We start from the raw sequence: 20,891 nt of genomic DNA, 5'->3' as shown, positions 1-20,891 counted from the left end.
TTAAATTTTAAACTGGGGGAGGGGGCTCCCTTGGCTGGTGGGCCCATAGCTGACTCGCCAGCCCAGATCTGGACAGGGTGGTGGTGTCCAGAAAGGCAGGGAGAAAGAGAGAGGGAGAAAGAGAGACAGAAGTAATGAAACAGATATGAGAGAAAGGGAGAGGGAAAGGGGTAAAGAATGGAAGAAAGAAAAAGAGAAAGAGAAAGAAAGAGAATAAAAGGGAGGGAGAAAAAGACAAAGAGGGACGGGGAGGGTAGGTGGCTGGGCTTGCGGGGCATTGTGTCCCTGCTGCACCCAGAAAGGGACAGGGGTTACTGGGTGGGTGAGGGAGGCACAAGTGCCCTCACTGCATCCAGGAAGGAAATGTGGGGATTGCTGGCTGGGAGCGCGAGGCCACTCGAGCCTCTGTGCTCAGAAAGGTGTGGGGGGGATATGTGTGTGTGTGTGCACGAGGCCCAAGGGGCCTCACTGCACTCTGAAAGGTACAAGGGGGGGAGATGGGTGGGTGGGTGCAGGAAGCCCAAGGGGCCTCGCTTCACCAGGAAAGCTACAAGGGGAAATGGGAAAGCCACAAGGGGAGATGGGTGAGTCGGTGCACAAGGCCTGATGTGCCTCGCTGTGCCGGGAAAGCTATGGGGGGGGGATGGGAAAGCTCAAGGGGAGATGGATGAGTCGGCGCACCAGGCCCGAGGGGCCTCGCTATGCCTGGAAATGACAGGGTGAGGTTGGTGGCTGAGCGAGGGAGGCTGGAGCAGCCCTGCTCGGAACGGGGGAGGGTCGCTGGCTTACAGAGCAGGGCCACTGCGGCCCCAGGAAATGCATAAAGGGAGGGGGGAGGGGGCTGGCTGCCTTGGCTCGCTGGCCAGAGAGAAGCCCTCTGGGGGCCGGATCAGGCCCGCGGCCCACATGTTTGACACCCCTGGTCTATATTGACTGTGATAGACCAATTATCTGACTCAGTATAAGGCTGCTTCATGTGTTCATGTGACTATTCTGGATGGGATCACACATCTTTAAAAAATCAGGTTCACAGCGTGGGGTGCCCAGTACTCTTTGATCTGGCTTTATTGCTTGGTATCCAGATGACAGCTGTGACCAGAAGCTCCTTTTCCCAGTTTTATTTGGTGCACTAGTGGAGACCTTTCCTTGACACTGTTTTTATATCCTGCTATCTTACATGGTTTGATAACCTCTAGAACAGACCGCTGTCATCATGCATGCTATATGGGGCTGCCTTTGAAGGCATAAGTAGTGCAAGATGCAGCAGGTAGGTTAAGGTCTAGAACGCACCAGAAAAACCCAACTTCACTGGTCCTAGAACAGTGTAGAAAAAGAAGAGTTGGTTTTTATATGCTGACTTTCTCTACCACTTAAGGGGGAATCAAACTGGCTTACAATCACCTTCCCTTCTCCTACCCACAACAGACACCCTGTGAGGTAGGTGAGGCTGAGAGAGTGTGACTAGCCCAGCTGGCTTCATGTATAGGAGTGGGGAAACAAGTCCAGTTCACCAGATTAGCCTCTGCCACTCATGTGGTCCTCCACATGGGTGAATCAAACCTGGTTCTCCAGATCAGAGCCCACCACTCCAAACCACCGCTCTTAACCACCACACTGGCTCTCTCGCAGGTTGCCAGTTAATATCAGGGCACAATCAGAATGCCCATACTATCCTGAAAGCGTATAACAGGCTAGTTAATTAAAGGAAGTTTCACTCGCTACCCCCACCCCACTAGCCATTAGGAACATCATCAGAGGTGGTGCTCTCGACAGCGCCACCAATCACTTGATTCAAGCAGAGGGCCTTCCCTGCAGAAGCACCATTCCTCGGAAATGCCAAGGGACACACACACACACGTGGGCCTTTCTCTCCCACCTCTTCTTCTTCAGGGACTGGGAGGAATGGGGGCAGGGCCTTACCTCTTGGGCGAGACAGTATGGATTGTGTTTCTCGGTTTCTACACCACTCTGGAGGGCTTTTATTTTAAAAACTGAAGGTTATAAAATTGTTTTTTTTAAATCTGGGACCAGGAGGGAGTCATTAGCTAGCCTTCTTCACCTAACAAGTTGATGAACTGTGTCTAAATAGGCATAGCTGTGCAAAACACTTCTTATTAGCTTGAAAGTTCAAAATATTACTTGGAAAATGGTTCCTGCACTGAGCTTTGTGCTGCTTCTGCAAGGACAGTGACGGCCCAATGAGTCCCATCCCCCACAGGTCCACAGGGGGGAGCCCTTGAAATAAAGTTGCAGGTAAACGGCATAATGGTTAAGAGTGGTGGCCTCTAATCTGGAGAACAGGGTTCGGTTCCCCACTCCTCCACATGCAGCCTGCTGGGTGACCTTGGGCTAGTCACAGCTCTCTCCAAACACTCTCAGCCCCACCTACCTCACAAAGTTCCTGTTGTGGGGAGGGGGAAGGGAAGGTGATTGTAAGCCACTTCAAGACTCCTTCTGGTCGAAAAAAATCGGGGTATAAAAGCCAACTCTTCTTCTCCCCACCCCCATTAAATTAAAGTTAATAATCTTCTGCACATTATAACGGAACTGATTTAGGCCAGAGGAGTTGGTTGTAGGAGTGGCCATACTGCCCAGGAGCGTGGCCCCGCATCCCAGGGAGGCAGAGGATGGCATGGATGGTTTGGTCAAGGCCTCTTAGTAGCTCTCCATTTTTTTCTCTTTGCATCCTGAACTCAGTTCATCTCCCTCTCTCTGGGGGCTAAAATACAAGATACAACGTGTGCTGGGTCACGGCTGCACAACCTGACTTGCAGTCAGAGACATACATCAGGGGAACAACCCTTGAACAGTGTTGGTTGGCTTGGGGATCTGAGGGAGGGAGAAGGAGCTTCTGGTTTCTCCCCCATCCTGTTTTTGTCAGCAGAAACAGCAGGGGCTAGGGGGAGGCTTTTTGCCCTTCTCCTCTGATTCCGCGTGTCCTAGGAAGGACACACACAGCCAGCGAAAAGGGGCAAAAAGCCCCCCACCATTTCTGCTGGTGAAACCAGGGTGAGAGGGAAACTAGAAGCCCTTTCTCTCCCCCCCCCCACTCCCTCGCAGCACAGAGCAAACAAGCAGGGTTGTGAGTTGTGCGTATAGTGTACTTGGTGTATTGTGTACTTGTGTACATCTCACACACAAGATGCCTCTGCTGCAGATTTAGGAGTAGTGTGAGTATGGACCAAATGCGTAGCTTCACTCAGCTCTTCCTTTAAATTCTGACCATTTCCACGCACGTCATTTTCCCCAGGTTTGATGCTGTTGGGAAGTGGGGTTTTCTTTCTTGCTTCCCCATAACATCATGGTCCACTTGTGTACCTCCTGGTGTCAGCAGTCGGACCCCTCCTCTCACTAAGGGGTGCCACGAAGGCTCAGGGGCCAAAGACTGGCATAACGAACAGGACACTGCTCCGCACAAAATGGTTGCCTTTCAGAGAGTTTTGGGATCCATCTTGGGTATCTAACGTGGGCAGGAAGGTGACTTGCACCTGTACGTTTCCCCTGGCCTGAAGGTGGGCCTGGCTGGCCAATGGGACTAGCTAATCTCCATTGTATCACCCTAAGGTGATTTAATCAGTGCTCCGACAAGACCATTATTCACCCTGTCTGCACCCATCCCAGCAATCAATCAGTATTCAAGAGAATAGCCCGGGCGTTCTCTTTGGTCCTGATGACTCATCAAGCTTCTCCTGTCTTTTTGTTGGAACCCTGGAAAAGCAATCAATTCTTTGGCTTTCCTGCCAGCTTACCTTGTATCACCTCAGGACCAGTTTTGGGGTATAAATACTGGTCCTTTGGCTACTCGTTGTGTGTGTGTGTGTTCTGGATCCATACACCCCCACCCCCCACTTGCATGCGGCCTGTTTTCTTTGCTCCAGGAAACTCTGGCCGTTTCCCTCTTCGGCGCAGCTTTCCCTGGATGTCCCTTCAAGAGTAATAACTATCACCCATCCCTGAAACCCTATCCAAGTTCCTCCCTTTTTATTACCTTTTGTATGCCTTGTGTGTATATGTTCATTGGCTGAAATATATTTCTTGATTTACTAATTTTATTCTTTAATAAAATCAATTTTAATTGTACAACTGCTCATTTGAGTTTTCACCCTGGACAATACTGGTATACATAGGCTGTCAATCCCAGTTAACCCCCTTCTTGCTCTCTAATTCCACCAATTTAAGTGAAGACTGCCTACTTAAGGTTAACACTGGCACTTCCCCAGATTTTCTCTTAGCTTTCCCACACCTGCTTTGCTGCGAAGTTTTCGGAAAGACAACAGCAAAGCCTGGACAATTGCCACTTGGGTGGGAAGTTTGGGTTCTCCCCCAGACTCAGGGTACACAGCAGCCATTCCTTCCTGCCATGGTCCTCACCATGGTCATTCCCCCACTACCACCTGGGGGGGGTTACTTTTTTTAAAAAAATTGGCAAAAATTATTATAATGTTATAATATTCCACCTTCTCTGAATTCCCAGATTTCATTTAGAAAAAAATTATAATAATATAACTCCTTATATTACAGATATGCCTTTCCCTTTATATCTTCCAACAAAATGGGCTAGAGACTTGTTCAAAAACGAAATTGAGAAATCACAGAATCTGATACACAGATTTTTAGAATGTTATAACAACAGTCAATTGTTGATTTTAAAAAAGCTTGAAAAAGCTCCAGTGGTGCAGGGAATGACTGCTGACCTGGGGCAGGAAAACGTGCTACATGCTGAGTGTTATTTTAAATGTCCTCATGTTCACCGGCTCGGGTGGAAAAGCAGCATAGAAATGTTTAAAATTAATAAATATGTGGTGGTTCCATTGACAGCAGCAGCAACAGGGACACCATACCAAGCCCATCCATGTTCAGAAAACATCCTCATCTCCTTTACCCCTGATTCTGTACACCATCCAGCTTTCCGTGAGAGCACACCCTCCCTTTGCGAATCCCCCACAACCACATGCCAAAATCTGTAACAAAAGGCAAAACACTGTGCCCACAGGCACTGCACAAGGAAGTGTAAACATCTGACAAATGTGCACAGCTCCCAATGCGTGAACCTCTTGCTTCCAGTGCACAGTTCTTAGTTCTCCTCCAAGAGGCTGAGGATGGCAAAGGAGCACCACAGGGACACGGCAGAGGCAGCTGATGCGGTCTTTTCACTGCACCTGTCTGTATGGGCTAGAAGGTTGGGGTTGAGGGGGGGCTGAACTGGGAACGAGCTCAGAGCCTGGGGGGGGGATTCCTCTTTCCCAAATGAAATTTAAACGAACAGCTGCATTTACTTGACCAAGAGTCAAGAGTTTATAACATGATAATAATTAAGCGCATCTTGAGGGAAGTTGGCATGCCTGTCTGGGTGTGGTAATTGGTCTGCAGGCCAAGTTCCGGGTGAGCAGAGGGAGTGGGGTAGGGGGGGTCTGGTCCTTCATACTGGCCTATCCACAGCAGCGTATTGGCAAGGGCTCAGGTTGGAGGCAGCTGTCTGCACCGCTGGGTAGGTGAAGCTGGCATGCTGTTTCGCCTTCAGCCTTAGGCTAGCCAAGCTGGAGTTACACGTGTCCCTGTACATGTAGGGGCCCGCCGTGGAGGCAGCGTAAGGGCAGGTGCTAGTGGAAACGGTGGAGCTTAGGCCAGGACTCCCGAGGTTGTTCAGGCTGGAGCCAGGCACGCCAGTCACTGTTGAGGGCACCATGGAGGAGGGCATGGGCATGGACCCAATGGAGCTGGGCGTGGAGAACATGGGCTGCGAGGAGAGAGGGCTGACATTCATCGAGTTGAAGAAAGGGAAGCTCTTGGCTGACAGGGTGCTGGTAGCCAGGCCTTTAGAAGCCCAGTTGTTGTAGGAGTAGCCGCTATACATCTCATCGTAAGGCTGCATCAGCCCATTAAACTGGGCTCCAAAACTGTTCTTGCAAAGCTCTGCCTGCTGATTCCTTTCTCGCTTCCTCCATTTGGCTCGGCGATTCTTAAACCAAACCTGAAAGAGAAAGGAAAAGGGAAATAATTCCTGTGAACTTTGTTGGAGAGCAGGAGAGGGGACCGCACTTACTTCAGGTCTTGCTAAAGACCTTTCTCGGCCTGAGACTGGAAGCTCTCCAAGCAGAGTCTAACTCAGCATTAGGCAGTTACAGGTGTGCTTAGGGGCTGTGGCTCAGTGGTAAGAGTGTCTGCTTGGCATGCAGAAGGTCCCAGGTCCCACTGGCAGGGGCAGTGCTAGTGATTCATGGGCCCTGGACAAGAGTCCACCCCACCCTCTGTTGGGGCCTAGCATGGGGCCTTGCCCTCTGGAAGGTGGGCAGAAGCTACTGCTGCTGTCGAAAGCCAGATGCCCAAGCACTGGGCAGGGCAGGTGCAAGCAGAGGCAGCAGCCTGCTCTTCTTCTTTTCCCTCTCCTTTGAGGGGGAGGAGGCCCATGGGTGGTTGGGGCCCTCCCAGGTGTGGGGCCCAGGGCAGCTGCCTCTGTGGCCCTCTGGCAGAGACTCCTGGCAGGCAGAGGTGGCAGTGCTGACCTAGAGGGACGAGTGCTCTGACATGGCATAAAACAGCTACATATAAACATATATACATAAACATATATACAATATAGTGTATACACACACATACAACAGGTCTACCATGGCAGGCCTACCACAAAACCCCAAGACTATTGCTGTCTGATTGGTCTGTTTGGTGGCGTGTCCTCCCACACTCTCCCTCAAGCTCTGTACATATTCAGGGAAAATGTTCCCCATACCCGGACTCTGGCTTCAGTCAAGTTGGTCCAGATTGCTATCTCCTCTCGGGTGCTCATGTCAGGGTAACGGTTCCTCTGGAAAGTGGCTTCAAGTTCCTGGAGCTGCTGGCTAGTGAAGTGAGTTCTCTGCCGGCGCTGCTTCTTTTTCAGGGAGCCATCCTCAGGGTTGGAGTCGTCCGTCTGGTTCTGCTGGGACTTCTCCGTGTCTGCAAATAGCAAAGGCGGAGGAGTCCATTGTGTATCTTTAGACTGGAACAACCTTCCCAGAGGCCCGTGCGTACACTTGTGTGGAACTGTCCCTCATTCTCCTACGCAAGCATCCCAAATGATGTGAGAAAACAGACACCCCACCCCAACACATAATGCCGTAATCATGGAGTGAGGGGCTTGTGTGCAGGCTGTTCGGCATGCAGATGGGGCCCACCTCCTTCATGACACAGCAAATGTGCCACCACCCCTCCAACTGAAAGAAAATAAAGCTCTCTAGTAGTGTGGAGAAAACCGCAGAATTTTTGTCATGTGCCACCGAACAAAAATGGCTCACCACAGGGAGGTACTTTGGGGGAGCACAGAAGCACTGGGTGGAATTCCCCTTAAAATCTGCTTTCTTAATTTTTTAGACCGTTCATGGGAGTAAACACCATTTACCTCATGGCGGGTGATTTAGGGTTTGAATACACTTGCATACGATTAGGTTGCATGTGTGCATTCTCTTTCCATGGCTGGGCTATTATAATGAACGGTTTTTTAAATTGTTAATATTGATAGAAAATATATATATGGGAACAGTGTGAATGTACATGCTCTTTTTTTCAACAGACCCTCCTAATTCCAGGGGAAGCCACTTTTGAATGTGTTCTGATACCTGCAACTTAGGTTGCACCACACATCATTGGATATTGGGCAACTGCGTTTTCCTGTGTGGACAAGACACTTCGGTTGCAAACATAGACTGTAGTAATATGGAAATGCAGCCTTAAACATTTTTGATGAAGACAGTCCCACAGATTTCAATGAAGGATTGCTGTCCACAGCAATCTTTAAGAAACAGATTATTATGAAAGTACCTCTGAGCTTATACCAAGTGCCTTTTCCCTGACCGCTGAGCAACAGACATCTCAGGCCTGCCCTGAGCCCAGTGCTTTGATAAATTATGCCCGCCCTCCCCTTTGACAGCCACCTGGATATACACCCCCAAAACAAATACTAATCCGGTGCGTGCTTACTTAGTAATATCCCGTGTTGTTCACTGGGGTTACTGCCCAAGTAAGTGAGTGCAGGATCGCAGCCTGAAAGCTGATAGCGTATGATGGAACTCCTCAATCACTGCCAAACCTTATGCTGGAGCAGAATCCACATCAGTGAAACAGAACAGAACACACAAATTACGTTTTCAAAGGGGGGCTGGAGTGCACTGAACTTCAGGCCACTGATTTTGAGCCTATCAGTTACAGATAAACTAAGTCCTCAGGGCCAGATGAATTGCTCTCAAGGGTACTGAAAGCACTCGAGGATGAAATTTCTGAACCTCTGTCCATTATTTTTGAGAATTCTAGAAGAACAGGTGAGCTGCCAGAAGACTGGAGGCGGGCAAATGTTGTCCCCATCTTCAAGAAGGGGAAAAAGGAGGATCCAGGTAACTGCTGACCTGCCAGCTTGACCTCTACACCTGGAAAAGTTTTACAACACATCATCAAATGGTCAGTCCTTGAGCATTTAGAAAGGATGGCTGTGATTACTGTAAAGAGCCAGCACGGGTTCCTCAAGAACAAGTAATGTCAGACTAACCTCATCTCCTTTTTGAGAAAGTTACTATCTTGCTGGATCAGGGGAATGCTGTGGACATAGTTTATCTTGATTTCAGTAAGACTTTTGATAATATTCCACATAATATTCTTGTTGACAAAATGTGGTTTGGATCCTATTACTATTAGATGGATCTCTACTTGGTTGACAGATCTCACCCAAAGAGTGCTTGTTAATGGTTCTTCATCCTCTTGGAGAGGAGTGACAGTGGAGTGCCTCAGGGATCTGTCCTGGGCCCTGTGTTGTTCAACATCTTTATAAATGATTTGGATGAAGGACTAGAGGGGATTCTTATTAAATTTGCAGAGGATACTAAATTGGGAGGGGTACAAAGCATAGTCAGGATACATGGCGATCTTGACAGGCTGGAAAACTGGGCTAAAACTAATAAAATGAATTTCAACTGAGATAAATGTAAAGTTCTGCATTTAGGTAGGAAAAATCAAATGCATAATTATAGGCTAGGGGAGACTTATCTTGGCAGTAGTATGTGTGAAAAGTATCTAGGGGGCTTAGTAGACACTGAACATGAGAGTAGTGTGATGCGGTAGCTAAAAAGGCCTGGCCCCAGTTCTCCCTCAAGGGCCACGATAGGCCTGGAAAGGGCTCTGTTCCCTCCCCCTTGCTTTTACTGACAGAACCAAGCCTTGGAATGCTGTGGTTGCCTAGCAACAGCCATTGAGGGAATCCTTTGTTTTAAGCTACAGGCACTCCTTTTATCATTTTCGGGGTTTTTAAATCTCCCCCCAATTTTTTTTTTTAGATTTCACATTTTTCCGCAAACCTAGCACCCTTTGCCAGGTTTGTAGAAAGATCTGTCTTGCCTGTTCACAGCTCCAGTCACTGGATTTAAGTATCCAAAGATTTGGCTGACTTCGCTATTAGAATATATGATATGATATGATATTAATTATACTATACTATACTATACTATACTATACTATACTATACTATACTATACTATAACACAGCATATAACAGAAGCATATTATTTATGAAATAGATTCATATAGAGGCGTACAGATTTTAAGAATCTAAGCACACATTCAGACAGAATTCAAGATCTCTAAATGCCTTTAAATAGGAAGAGCCCATCACCAAAACCTATGGATACAACCCTAGTGCTGCCCCTCTTGCTTTCTCCACCAGATACGAGGTGCTAATAACCTGCCAGAAATGTGAATGGAGCATGTCCATTTTCACCTGGGAGAAGAGGGGAGCCAGAGGACGACAGAGAGCAGGGTCTTACCACTGTGTTCTTGCCCTTTGCAGCTTTGCTCATGCTGAGGCGTCCCGGCTTCGGAGAGGGAGAGAGCAGGGCTGTGGGCTTCAGAGTCAGTCAGCAAGTTGAACTCCATCGGTCCAGGACGGGTGTTGGGGAAGAAGCGCTGCAGGAAAATATGCAGGTGAAAAGTGAGTGGTGGATTTGTGGAGAGGTGTTTGGAGCTCTCCCACTCAGTACGGCTCATCTCTAAGTAAATAAGTACTTAGGTTGTACACCAATATCCAACCCTATGCACATTTACTCAGAAGTAAATCCCACTATATTCAATAATTCTCAAACCAACAGTTGGATAATAGTGTCTGCCAAGATACCCTAAAACAGTGAGGTAAGTTTTGAGTCATTTCGGTTGGTCCTGATGACTTCTGCTTTTGGATTTTTTCCCTATGGACCATGATGGGTGCCTGCAGTCTGTGTTCTGTGATGTTTACTCAGGCAAAGATGCACAAAGTAGAATCCTAGCACATTTTAAAGGTTTTTTTAAACAAAATCCTCATACATGTAGACGAGTTCAAAAATGTTTGACCTGAAAACCTTAGGACAAAGCACCACAGTGCCCGCCAGGTATTTTCAAAACATGTGGGTGGGGCCAGGTGGGGCTTTTGTCTGGCAGGGCTTTTGACTGGCCAATGGAGAGATGATTTGCTCTGCAGATTTTTTTAAGTTGCTTTGGCAGTAGCAGCAACCACAGCATAAAGATTTTATCTCTTCCCCCCCCCCCGCTTACCTTTCCCCTCACTAGGGTTGCCACCGGTGGGAGGTTTTTTGGGATGGAGCCTGAGGAGGGCAGGGTTGGGGGAGGGGCTTCAGTGCCAAATAGAGTCCAATTGCCAAAGCGGCCATTTTCTCCAGGGGAACTGATCTCTATCAGCTGGAGGTCAGTTGCAATAGCAGATCTCTAGCTAGTACCTGGAGGTTGGCAACCCTACCCCCCCCCCACACCCTGCTGAGTCATAGGGGGGAATTGCATCATTCTGCTTACACTATTTAAAGGTTTGGATCATCAGACAGGACCGTCGACTTGGCTGATACTGTTATGCATACTTTGAATTTAAGGTTCAGCCTGGTCCAGGTATGTAGATTAAAAGGGATTTCTATTATTAGGCTTTGTTTTGTTAATATACATTTGCTTTTGTTATTTCAGTAGTTCTATTTGGTATTTATTTACAGAAATATTTAGACTGCATTCCTCGGATGTGTACTTTTACAGTTCAAAACATATTTTAATAACGATCTGATATAATAGACACAGGGTCCATTTGTTACGTAAGTAGCCTTAAAAGCCTTCTTTTTGAAGAATAAACTTTGGTATAGTCAAACTGTTTTTAACATTGTTATTCTTGGTTGTCGTCCCCCATCCCAGACATCTTTAAATACATACCTGGGCTGTTACAAAATCGTTTTATCTTTTGATTTATGTGTATGTGTGCACAATATGTTTAACTAGACCACTGATGAAGGCCTGGGGCTCCCCAAAATGAATTTTAGCAATGTGGTTTTAGGTTATCAACCTTGTATTTGTTGACATATGGGATTGTTTTTAATATCTGCACGAGTACTTTCTAATAAATATATTCCATAGTTTTATTGAGTTCTTTTCCACCCAACCTTTGGGTACCCAACTTTATTTTGAGTTTGGGTATCCTCACCCCCACCCCAGTTTTGTCCAGCCTGGGCCTTTCCGTGCAGTACTTCACCCCCAAAGGGACTTTAGGTCCATCTGTGCCTCCTGCTATTGCTGGGGCTTTTGCACCACTGCTGGAATTATGCAGAAGCCCATGGGCGCATTCAGTCCTTGGATTAAGACTTGATGAAGATGTGTGCCACTTTGCTGCCTCAGGATTTATGAAGCGCCCTTCTTGAGGAAGCAGCAGATGGAATCTCTTTCAAATGTTTGTAGATGATAATTTCCTCTCTTTGACAGCTCTTTGCATATGACTGCATCTGCCAAACACAATCTCCTCTCTTCCAGGGCTTGACCTGGCACTGCCCAGATTTAAAGCCTGCTAAAGATGGCAGCCCAGCAACTTACAGCAGGGGGACACAACGCCCCCCCTCTGCTCATTTCAGCAAAAGGGCAATTTTCTGCACATTCTACCCCACTAAAAAGCATGTTGCACTACCCTACCATACAGGGAATGGGTCAACTGAATCATTTTGCTGTTCCTCCTATACAAGATGCCCCTCAGCCTCAAGACACAAAACATAAAAGATGGTACATTCTGGTCCTATCCATGTTCATTCAGAAATAAGTCCCCCTGATATAAGTGGAACCGACTTGCAAGTGTGCACATTACAGAGAAGGCCTTTAACTTCTATTCTTAAATGGAAAAGCTATGTAAGTTAATTTATTTTTTAAATGGCAGCCAGATTCTGCAACAAAAACTGACTTTTTTGGGCTACCAATATGTAAAATGGACCAAACCCCCCTTTTATGCAACTGTCTTTTTTGATAGCAAGAATGCATTGAGATGTGTGGCAGTTGCTTCAAACTTTATTCACAACCACCACCACCCCCAAAAAACCCACACTACTGTGTAGGAAAATATATCAATATGACACAGAGAACACTGCACACAATGTTACATTACTCAAGTCCACAATACTAGAGGCTCAGGAAAGATGGTATTAAGTCCAAGAGGTCACCATCATGGCTAACAGGTAAGGTGAAGGAAGCTATTAGAGAAAAAAGGGCTTCCTTCAGAAACTGGAAGGGTTGCCCAAATGAGACAAACAAAAGCAAACAAACTTGCACAAAGGAAATGCAAGCAGACAATTAGAGATACCAAAAAAAATATTTTGAGGGACTTATTGCTAAACACATCAAGACCAACAATAAGAAATTCTTTAAGTATATTAGGAGTAAGAAACCACCTAGGGAAGTGGTTGGACCATTGGATGACAATGGGAGTAAAATAACAATAAGGGAGGATAAAGCAATTGCTGAGAAACTAAATGAATTCTTCTCATCCATCTTCACTGTTGAACATATAGGGCCGATACCTTCTCCTGAGCAGAGGTTTGGGGAGGGGAGAATGAGGAATTGGGGCAAATAGTAGTAACATGGCAGGAAGTCCTAGAATAGAGATGGAAGGGACCACCAGGGTCATCTAGTCCAACCCCCTGCACAATGAAGATAATTCACAACTACCTTCCCCCCACACCCCCAGTGACCCCCTACTCCACGTCCAGAAGATGACCAAGATGCCCTCCCTCTCATCTAGACAAACTGTCTAGAACATCTAGACAAACTGCAAACTAACAAGTCACAGGGCCCAGACGGCATTCATCCTAGAGTTCTTCAAGAACTCAAATGGGAAATCGCTGAACTTCTAATAATGATATGTAACATGTGCCTTAGATCAGCCTCTGTGCCAAAGGATTGGAGAATGGCCAATGTAACACCCATTTATACAAAAAGGTTCCAGGGGGGATCCAGGAAATTACAGGCCGGGTAGCTTAACGTCTGTTCCAGGTAAATTGATGGAAAGCATTATTAAAGATAGAATTGTCAAGTGAATAAAAGGGCAAGCCCTGCTGAGCAAAATCCCAACATGGCTTCTGTAAAGGGAGATCCTGTCTCACTAACCTTTTAGAGTTTTTTTGAAAGTGTCAATAAGCACATGGACAGGAATGAGCCTGTGGACATTGTGTATTTAGATTTCCAAAAGGCTTTTGACAAAGTCCTCCAACAAAGACTCCTAAGCACACTTCATAGTCATGGAATAGGGGGAGAAGTCCTCTTATGGATTGAGAGCTGGCTCAAAAATAGGAAGCAGAGAGTAGGAATCAATGGTCAGTTCTCACAATGGAGAGATGTGAACAGTAGGGATCTGTGTTGGGACCGGAGCTTTTCAACCTGTTCACCAGTGACCTGGAGTTGGGGGTGAACAGTGTGGTGGCCAAGTTGGCAGATGACCAAATTATTTAGGGTGGTTAAAACAAAATATCTTCAAACAGGAAGTATGGGCATTAAAATGGCAAATGAGATTCAATGTGAACAAGTGTAAAGTGATGCATATTGGTTTCCAATTCACATTATCAAATGCTTTTTCCGCATCCAGGAATATCATAGCTACCGGAGTTGGAACATATTCTGCATATTCCAGAAGATCTATTACCACTCTAACATTTTGGCTAATCAATCTACCTGGTAAAAACCCAGCTCGATCCTCATGTATAGTCTGATTTAAAACTCTTTTTAATCTGGATGCTAAAATCTCAGCAAAAAGTTTATAATCATTATTCAATAATGAAATAGGTCTATAATTTTTAACATCTAATAAATCCGAATTTAGTTTTGGAATTAATACTATGTTTGCTTATTTCCAGGTTTGGGGAATAGATCCACTCTGCAAGCAAGCATTCATTACTCTTAATCAAGGTGGAGATAATTGCTCTTGAAATGTTTTATAATAAAATGCTGTAAATCCATCTGCCCCTGGAGATTTATTTAATGTACTCTTACCTATAGCATCTTTTAATTCTTCCATAGTTATTTTAGATTCTAATAGTTCCCTATTTTCTTGTGATATTTTTTCCCAATCAAATTGATTCAGATAAACATCCATTTCCTTTTCTGATGCTAAATTTTTTCTATACAAATTTGTATAATATTCTACAAATGTTTCCATAATTTTTTGTTTATCTATTATTACTTTACCATCTTTCTTGATTTTCAAAATTGGTAATTTTTTCTCTTTACATTTGAGTTGCCATGCTAACATTTTACCCAGTTTATTCGCATGCTCAAAGAATCTTTGTCTGTTAAATATTATTTTCCTTTCAATTTCTGTAGTTAATAAACATTCATATTGATGTTGTAATTTTTTCAAATTATTTAACTGTTCCTGCTTTGATTTATCATATAAATTTCTAGGCTGTCTTTCTCCTTGTCTAATGTTTTCTAATATGTTTTTCTTTTTTGCTTCCTTCTCTTTAAACCATCTTGTGTTTTGTTGTATTAAGAGTCCTCTAATTACTGCTTTACTGGCATCCCATATTACCTCTTCCTTTACCCCCTTATCTACATTGTCTATAAAATAATTTTGTATATCTATCTTTCATTTATCTACTATTTTTTAATTTTTTAATAAAACAAATATTTATTACCCAGGGCTTGTTCCTTCTATCACCTATCCTAACCCTTACTGAGACAGCATTATGATCTGACAACACCCTTGGTAGAATCTCCGCATCTTCTGAAATATTTATGAAACCTTTAGAAAGCCATAGCATATCTATTCTTGAATAGGTAAGATGTCTAGATGAAAAAAAAAGTATATCCCTTTTTATTACCATGTAACAATCTCCAAACATCAAACATTTCCATTGATCTATAAGGTTATTGAAAATACCAGGTAGTTGACCCTCGCAGTTTCCCTTTTTTTTCTTTGCAGATCTATCCATCTTAGGTTCTATTACCCCATTAAAATCTCCCATCCAAATCATTTTTTCTGTTGCATATTCCGCTAAAATTGTTGTCAGATTATTAAAAAATATTTTTTGATTTGTATTGGGGGCATAAATTGCTACCAGCAATATCTTTTGAAAACCAAGATTCTTCCCTCTTTATCTTTAAATATAATCTTAGGTTTGAGTACCGAAGGGACATACATCGCAATTCCATTAATTTTTTAAATTTCATTACAAGACGTGAAAAGTTTGCCTAATTTTGGTTGTTCCAACCTGAATACATCCTTTGATAAAATGTGAGTTTCCTGTAAGCAAAAAATGTTGGCTTTAGTTTTCTGTAAATGAAAAAATACCTTCCTCCTCTTATTGGGAGAATTCAAACCATTAATATTCCATGACAATACCTGTAACATATTAAAGTTCAATTAATCCCATTTTTAAATTTTAATTTATTCCCAAAATTATTGTTTACCATTTTCCCCCATAGCTCCCTTCCCACCCCCCTTTTCTCATTAAGTTCTTTTTATATCCATTCAGCCAGCATTATCTTCTGACGGAGTCCTCCTCTGTTATGTCTGTTGGATTGCCCCCCCCCCCCCGCTTGCTTCTAATGCCTTGTCTTCTTCAGAAATGGTTGGAGATGGTTGTTTTGGTGGTTTAGGAAGATCCTTCTCATATCTTCTCAAAAATTGGTCAGACTTTGTCATGTCTATGATCTTGAATCTTTTAGCTTTGAACAGGAAAGAGATGCCTTGTGGATATTCCCATCTGAATTGGATCCCATTGAACTTCAATCTTTCTACAATCTCTGAAAAATCTTTCCTTTTTCTGAGTAATCTTCCAGGAATCTCCTTCATCATTCTCATAGGGATGCCCTCAATTGTAAGAGGTGTTTTGTAGTGCTTGTTCAAAATAAGATCACGGTGACTTCTGGAAAACAGTTGAACCAAACAGTCTCTTGGCACATTGTTTTTGGCTGCAAAAGCAGAGTTAATCCTGTAGGCTGTTATGATCATTCCTTCAACAACATCTTCTTCTTCTTGTAGAAATTCCGCCAAAAGTTCCTTTAGAAATTTTTTTAAATCTTTTCCTTCAGATTTTTCTTTCAAACCACGTATGTGAATAGAGTTTTCCTTTATTTTAAGTTCAAGCATTGCTATATGGTCTTCCCTTTGCTCTTCCCTTTCTTGGGCTGCTTCAGTCGACATTTCCAGGGTGTCAATCCTCTTTTTGGTATCTTTATTCTCCTGTGTATACTTTTGAAGTTTGGTCTCCATCTTATCTTGACGCAGAGTCAGAGATGAAATTGAATCTTGCAAGACAGCAATAGCATTTGTATTTTGAGAGATGGCAACAGTGTTTTGGCTCAGCTCTTGTTTCATTTCTGTAACCTCCTGAAAAGTTTTTGTCAACAGTTCATGTAAAGAGTTCAGAGTAACCTCAGGTTTTGATTTAGAAGCCATCTTCCCAACAACAGAAGTGCCTGTTAAAAAAGGTGAAGTAACTGGTGTTATGTTGGAGACTGAGCCTCTGCGTTGTTTAAAAGTTTGCTGCACCTGCAATTGTTTAGCGTCTTTAAGAAATTCTTTGGAATGTTTCTCTTTTTTTTTTCTTGTCTCCCATTGATCTTAGAAGGCAAGTCTGGCTGAAATTTGTAATCCACAGAGAAAGGGGTGGAGGTGGTGTTTACTGTTTAAAACATCAGTTTGGGATTCTTATTGAAAAATGAAAGTCATACAGTTTATAGTTCAGACCTTAGAGAGAATTTCTATCACATTATCTTCCTTGTCTTATTGTTTCATGCCAGTTCTTGCCTTAGATTTTATGTACGTTTCAGTGGCTGGCAAAGCAGATTTTTATGCTGCGCCACAGCTGGCAAAAAGCCCAGTTTCACTTTACAAGCAGTTAGTAGAGTTATAGTCTGCCTGTTTAAAATGGCGCCCGCTTCTCGGCTGCACCCGTCAGAGCAATCGCCGCCACTTCCGCTGTAGCAATCACTACAATGACGGGCAGCCCGCCGGCACCCGATCCAGCATCCCCTCTTGAGCCAAGGGGTGCCGCTTGCCAGATGGTAGGGGGTCGTTTTCCCAGCCCCAGGCAGCTTCAAGCCGGCATGTGACACGGCGCGCGTTCTGCGGTGCTCCCCCATATCTCAAGGAACTGATGAAATATTCCAATGCAATGTTATATTGAGCAAAGAAAGATGACTTTATTATGTGATTAATCTACAACTGAATTTTGATTGGATATGGGGCTGAAGAAAAGACTGTGAAACAGCCGTCCCCCATCTTATTCTTTTGGATTATACCAGTCTTTGGATTTTCAACTAGAACTGATTTTTCAACTACCCAGAAGAACACAAGTTATATACTTTGCATAGAGTCTGCAACATACATGCTTTGTATATATGTATATATTTGTAGGATGGTACATTGCGTATATGGTTGTTGTTATGCACCTTGTATTTTGTCATCTATGTTATAGTCACTAATAAGTTTTTCTATATTTTGTACCTATTTTCCTGTGCTGATTTCCAAACCTCCAGGTAGTAGCAGATCTCCTGCTATTACAACTCATCTCCAGCCGATAGAGATCAGTTCCCCTGGAGAAAATTGCCTCTTTGGCAATTGGACTCTATGGCATCTCTCCTAGTAGCCGTGTACCTTTCTTTCTGGAATAGCCACATTAACTGTGTGCATTTTTGACATTCATCCTACAAACAAACAAGATGTAAGACTCTTTTCCCTCTAGAATAATGTGTATGCTTTGCCCAACTCTCCCTGTACTTCTTCCACTTCCCTTCCCGGGGCGGTTTTATTTTTAGGAGAGATAAACACTCTGAGGTTTCTTTAATGGAAGTTTTGTAGAGACAATCTGTTTTTCCTCATTTTTAGCCCCTCAAGTCAAGTGGGGAAGGGGGAGAAAAAGAATAATGGATGACTCTCTTTCTGTTCTCATATATCAAAGAAGTACAAACATGGTACCTGCCTACCCCCCCCCCCCAATATTTGTGCCAAGAAAACTCAAATTCCATGCTGAAGTAAAATTCTGTAAATCAGCCAAAGGGGAAGCTCAATTTACACACTTCATTGAGGTTATAAAAAACTGTCTTGCTGGATCACCCCCAGGCCCATCTAACCGGGCATGCTCTTCCTCCAGGCTGAACCAGAGGAGATACTGGGATAGGGTTGCCAACCTGCAGGTGGTGGCTGGAGATCTCCTGCTATTACAACTGATGTCCAGGTGATAGAGATCAGTTCCCCTGGAGAAAATGGCTGCTTTGGCCATTGAACTCTATGGCATTGAAGTCCCTCCCCTTTCCAAACCCCGCCCTCCTTGGGCTCCACCCCCAAAATCTCCAGGTAATTCCCAACCTGGAGCTGGCAAAACCCTATATTGTGAGTTTATGGTTTGGCGCTCCTAACACATTTATAACATTTCAGTTCTCAGGCATGGGAGTTAGTTGGATTGGGACTGCAGAATTCAAGGGGTGTGTGTGTGTGTGTGTGTGAGTGAGTGAGTGAAGCCTTCCCCTGTGCACCATTTTCTCAAGATGGAAGTGCCTGAATAGTCACCCTTTGCCCCTCAGGAGCAGTGGAACATGTGCTGATGGGTTACTCATAATCTTCTTCAATGGGGCAAACCGCAGGACCCCTGGGGCATATTCATCTCAGGAAACTGACACTGGGGGGGGGGGGGGTTAAGCCCTATCATTATTTTTTTTAAGCGTAAGTCCATTCCACAGAGCAAGAGCCCCTGTTCAATGCCAGGAGGGCCGCCCAGCATGGGGGAACAGCCAACCGATGGCTGCCTGGAGACTGTAATTGGCCTTAAAAAAGACCACACACTGACTGATATGAACAACACATTACCTGAGGTGAGGCAAGCGCTGTGGCAGCCCTGGAGGCAAAGAGGCCACTCAGAATAGTTCCTCCGAGTCTTACCAGCCACATTTTTACCCAGTCCTTCCTCTAAGGAGCTGAGCATGGCATACATGGTTCTTCCTCCCCCAATTTCAGCCTCACAGCCTTGCAAGGTTGATTAGACTAAAAGACAGCAACTGTCCAAAGTACAACCAGTGTTTGAGTGGGGACGCGAACCCACATCTCCCCAGTCCTAGTCCAAACAGCCAAGTGGCAAACGGCCTATTCCATCCAAGCCTCATGATGATAATAGAAAATTCCTTGACTAACCAATGTGATGAGTTTGCAAAGCACTTTGCACATGGAAAACCCAGAATCCATTCCTAGTTGATCTCTATGGCTTCAGAAGTATCAGGAGAGGAGGTGTTGAATCAACACACGTATGAATGAACACGTGCATGAATGAACACACGCATGCCCAACACTGAATCAGACCATCAGTCCATCAAGGTCAAGTATTGTCTAAGGCTGGCAGCGGATCTCCAAGGTCTCAAGTAAAGGTCTTTCACATCATCTCCTACTTGATCTTTTTAACTGGAGATATCTGAGATCTTCTTCTGCGTGCTTGAGTGGATGCCTCCACCTCCCCATGAAATGCTGCTGCTTGTTTACAGTTTACAGTTGTTGTCCCCCCCCCCCTTCTTCCTTTCTTGTTATCCGAGTTTTGGGTTTCTCTCCTCTTAGTCCCCCCAATCAACTAATGTTCCCTACTGTGTTTTTGAATCTTTTTTTCTTATCCATGCTTTTGTACTAGTCTTTCTTGATTTTTCTCTTTATTTCGATTATTGGTATTTTTATTTACCTACTAATTTTCTTGCTAAGCCTCTCTAAAGACAGACTTGCTACTTTCCCACCTCCACTTGCTGTCGGTATGTGGTACTTCTTTCTTCCTTTATTAGAAATTTTCTAACATCTGGGGAGGACAACTGTTGTCCAGAAGAGTTTATGTTGGAATGAATTCGGCTGGTAAGTTTCTAAGGTGCCACCGGACTTGTGATTTATTCTGCTGCTATAAATTTAGTTGTCATTTCCAGCTATTCCATTATTTTAAAAATATTCATCCATTGTTCCTGCTGGCTACAAGTATTCCTTCAGTATTTCTAAGCTGGATGACCGTCATTATTTCTGAGCCCTCCTTTTTCTTATCCAAGGCCTCTTGCTCATTCTGTTTCTCTCACATCGGTTCAGTTTGACAACTGCTGCTCCTTTTCAGCTTCCTTTATGCTTTTTGCCACACCCAACCCACCTTCATCATGAATGTTACCCACTTCTGATCTGTGCCAGCTTTATTTTCACTTGGGGGTGGGGGCACTGTCTTGCCCCTTCCCTGAGGCTTGAAAGCAGTGTGTGTGTTTGGGTATCACCTCAGTACTGTTCCACATGTATATGCAGCCACTGGGGAAGGCAGTTCATCATTTTGGAGTGTGCTGTCATGAATATACTAACCCTTGTCCATCTGTGATGTGTGTTGAGAGCAGGGGCTGCAAATTCAGAATAGTTTTGATTTCAAATGCTGGCCCAGAAACACACACAAACAGAAAAGTGACTTAAGTTCAGGCAAAGTTCACGCATTCCTTGTATATAAGAATTGGGGGGGGGGCGTGCGGCATAAAACATTGGTGCGATTTTCCTGCACTTGTGATCTTAATGGAACTAAAACAGGAACCAAGGAAGCCCATTAATCATGGCAAGATAAACAGCCAGGGCAAGCCCATTACTCAGAACCAGCCCAGGGCCT

At 44.5% G+C, this 20,891-nt stretch overlaps 1 protein-coding gene across 1 annotated transcript; it reads right to left on the bottom strand.

Moving 5' to 3' along the window:
* Positions 1-5,415: 5,415 nt before the first annotated feature.
* Positions 5,416-9,916, bottom strand: PITX3 (paired like homeodomain 3). The gene is made up of 3 exons (XM_056849728.1): positions 9,783-9,916; positions 6,728-6,933; positions 5,416-5,971 (listed from the first exon to the last, which is right to left on the bottom strand). The coding sequence occupies exons 1-3, from the start codon at positions 9,889-9,891 to the stop codon at positions 5,420-5,422; spliced, it is 867 nt and encodes a 288-aa protein (XP_056705706.1). The 5' UTR covers positions 9,892-9,916; the 3' UTR covers positions 5,416-5,419.
* Positions 9,917-20,891: the final 10,975 nt, after the last annotated feature.

Source organism: Euleptes europaea, chromosome 5 (assembly GCF_029931775.1).
Source record: "Euleptes europaea isolate rEulEur1 chromosome 5, rEulEur1.hap1, whole genome shotgun sequence".
NCBI lineage: Eukaryota > Metazoa > Chordata > Lepidosauria > Squamata > Sphaerodactylidae > Euleptes > Euleptes europaea.
The sequence above is the reverse complement of the archived record's forward strand: the minus strand, read 5'-3'. Positions and strand labels throughout refer to the sequence as shown.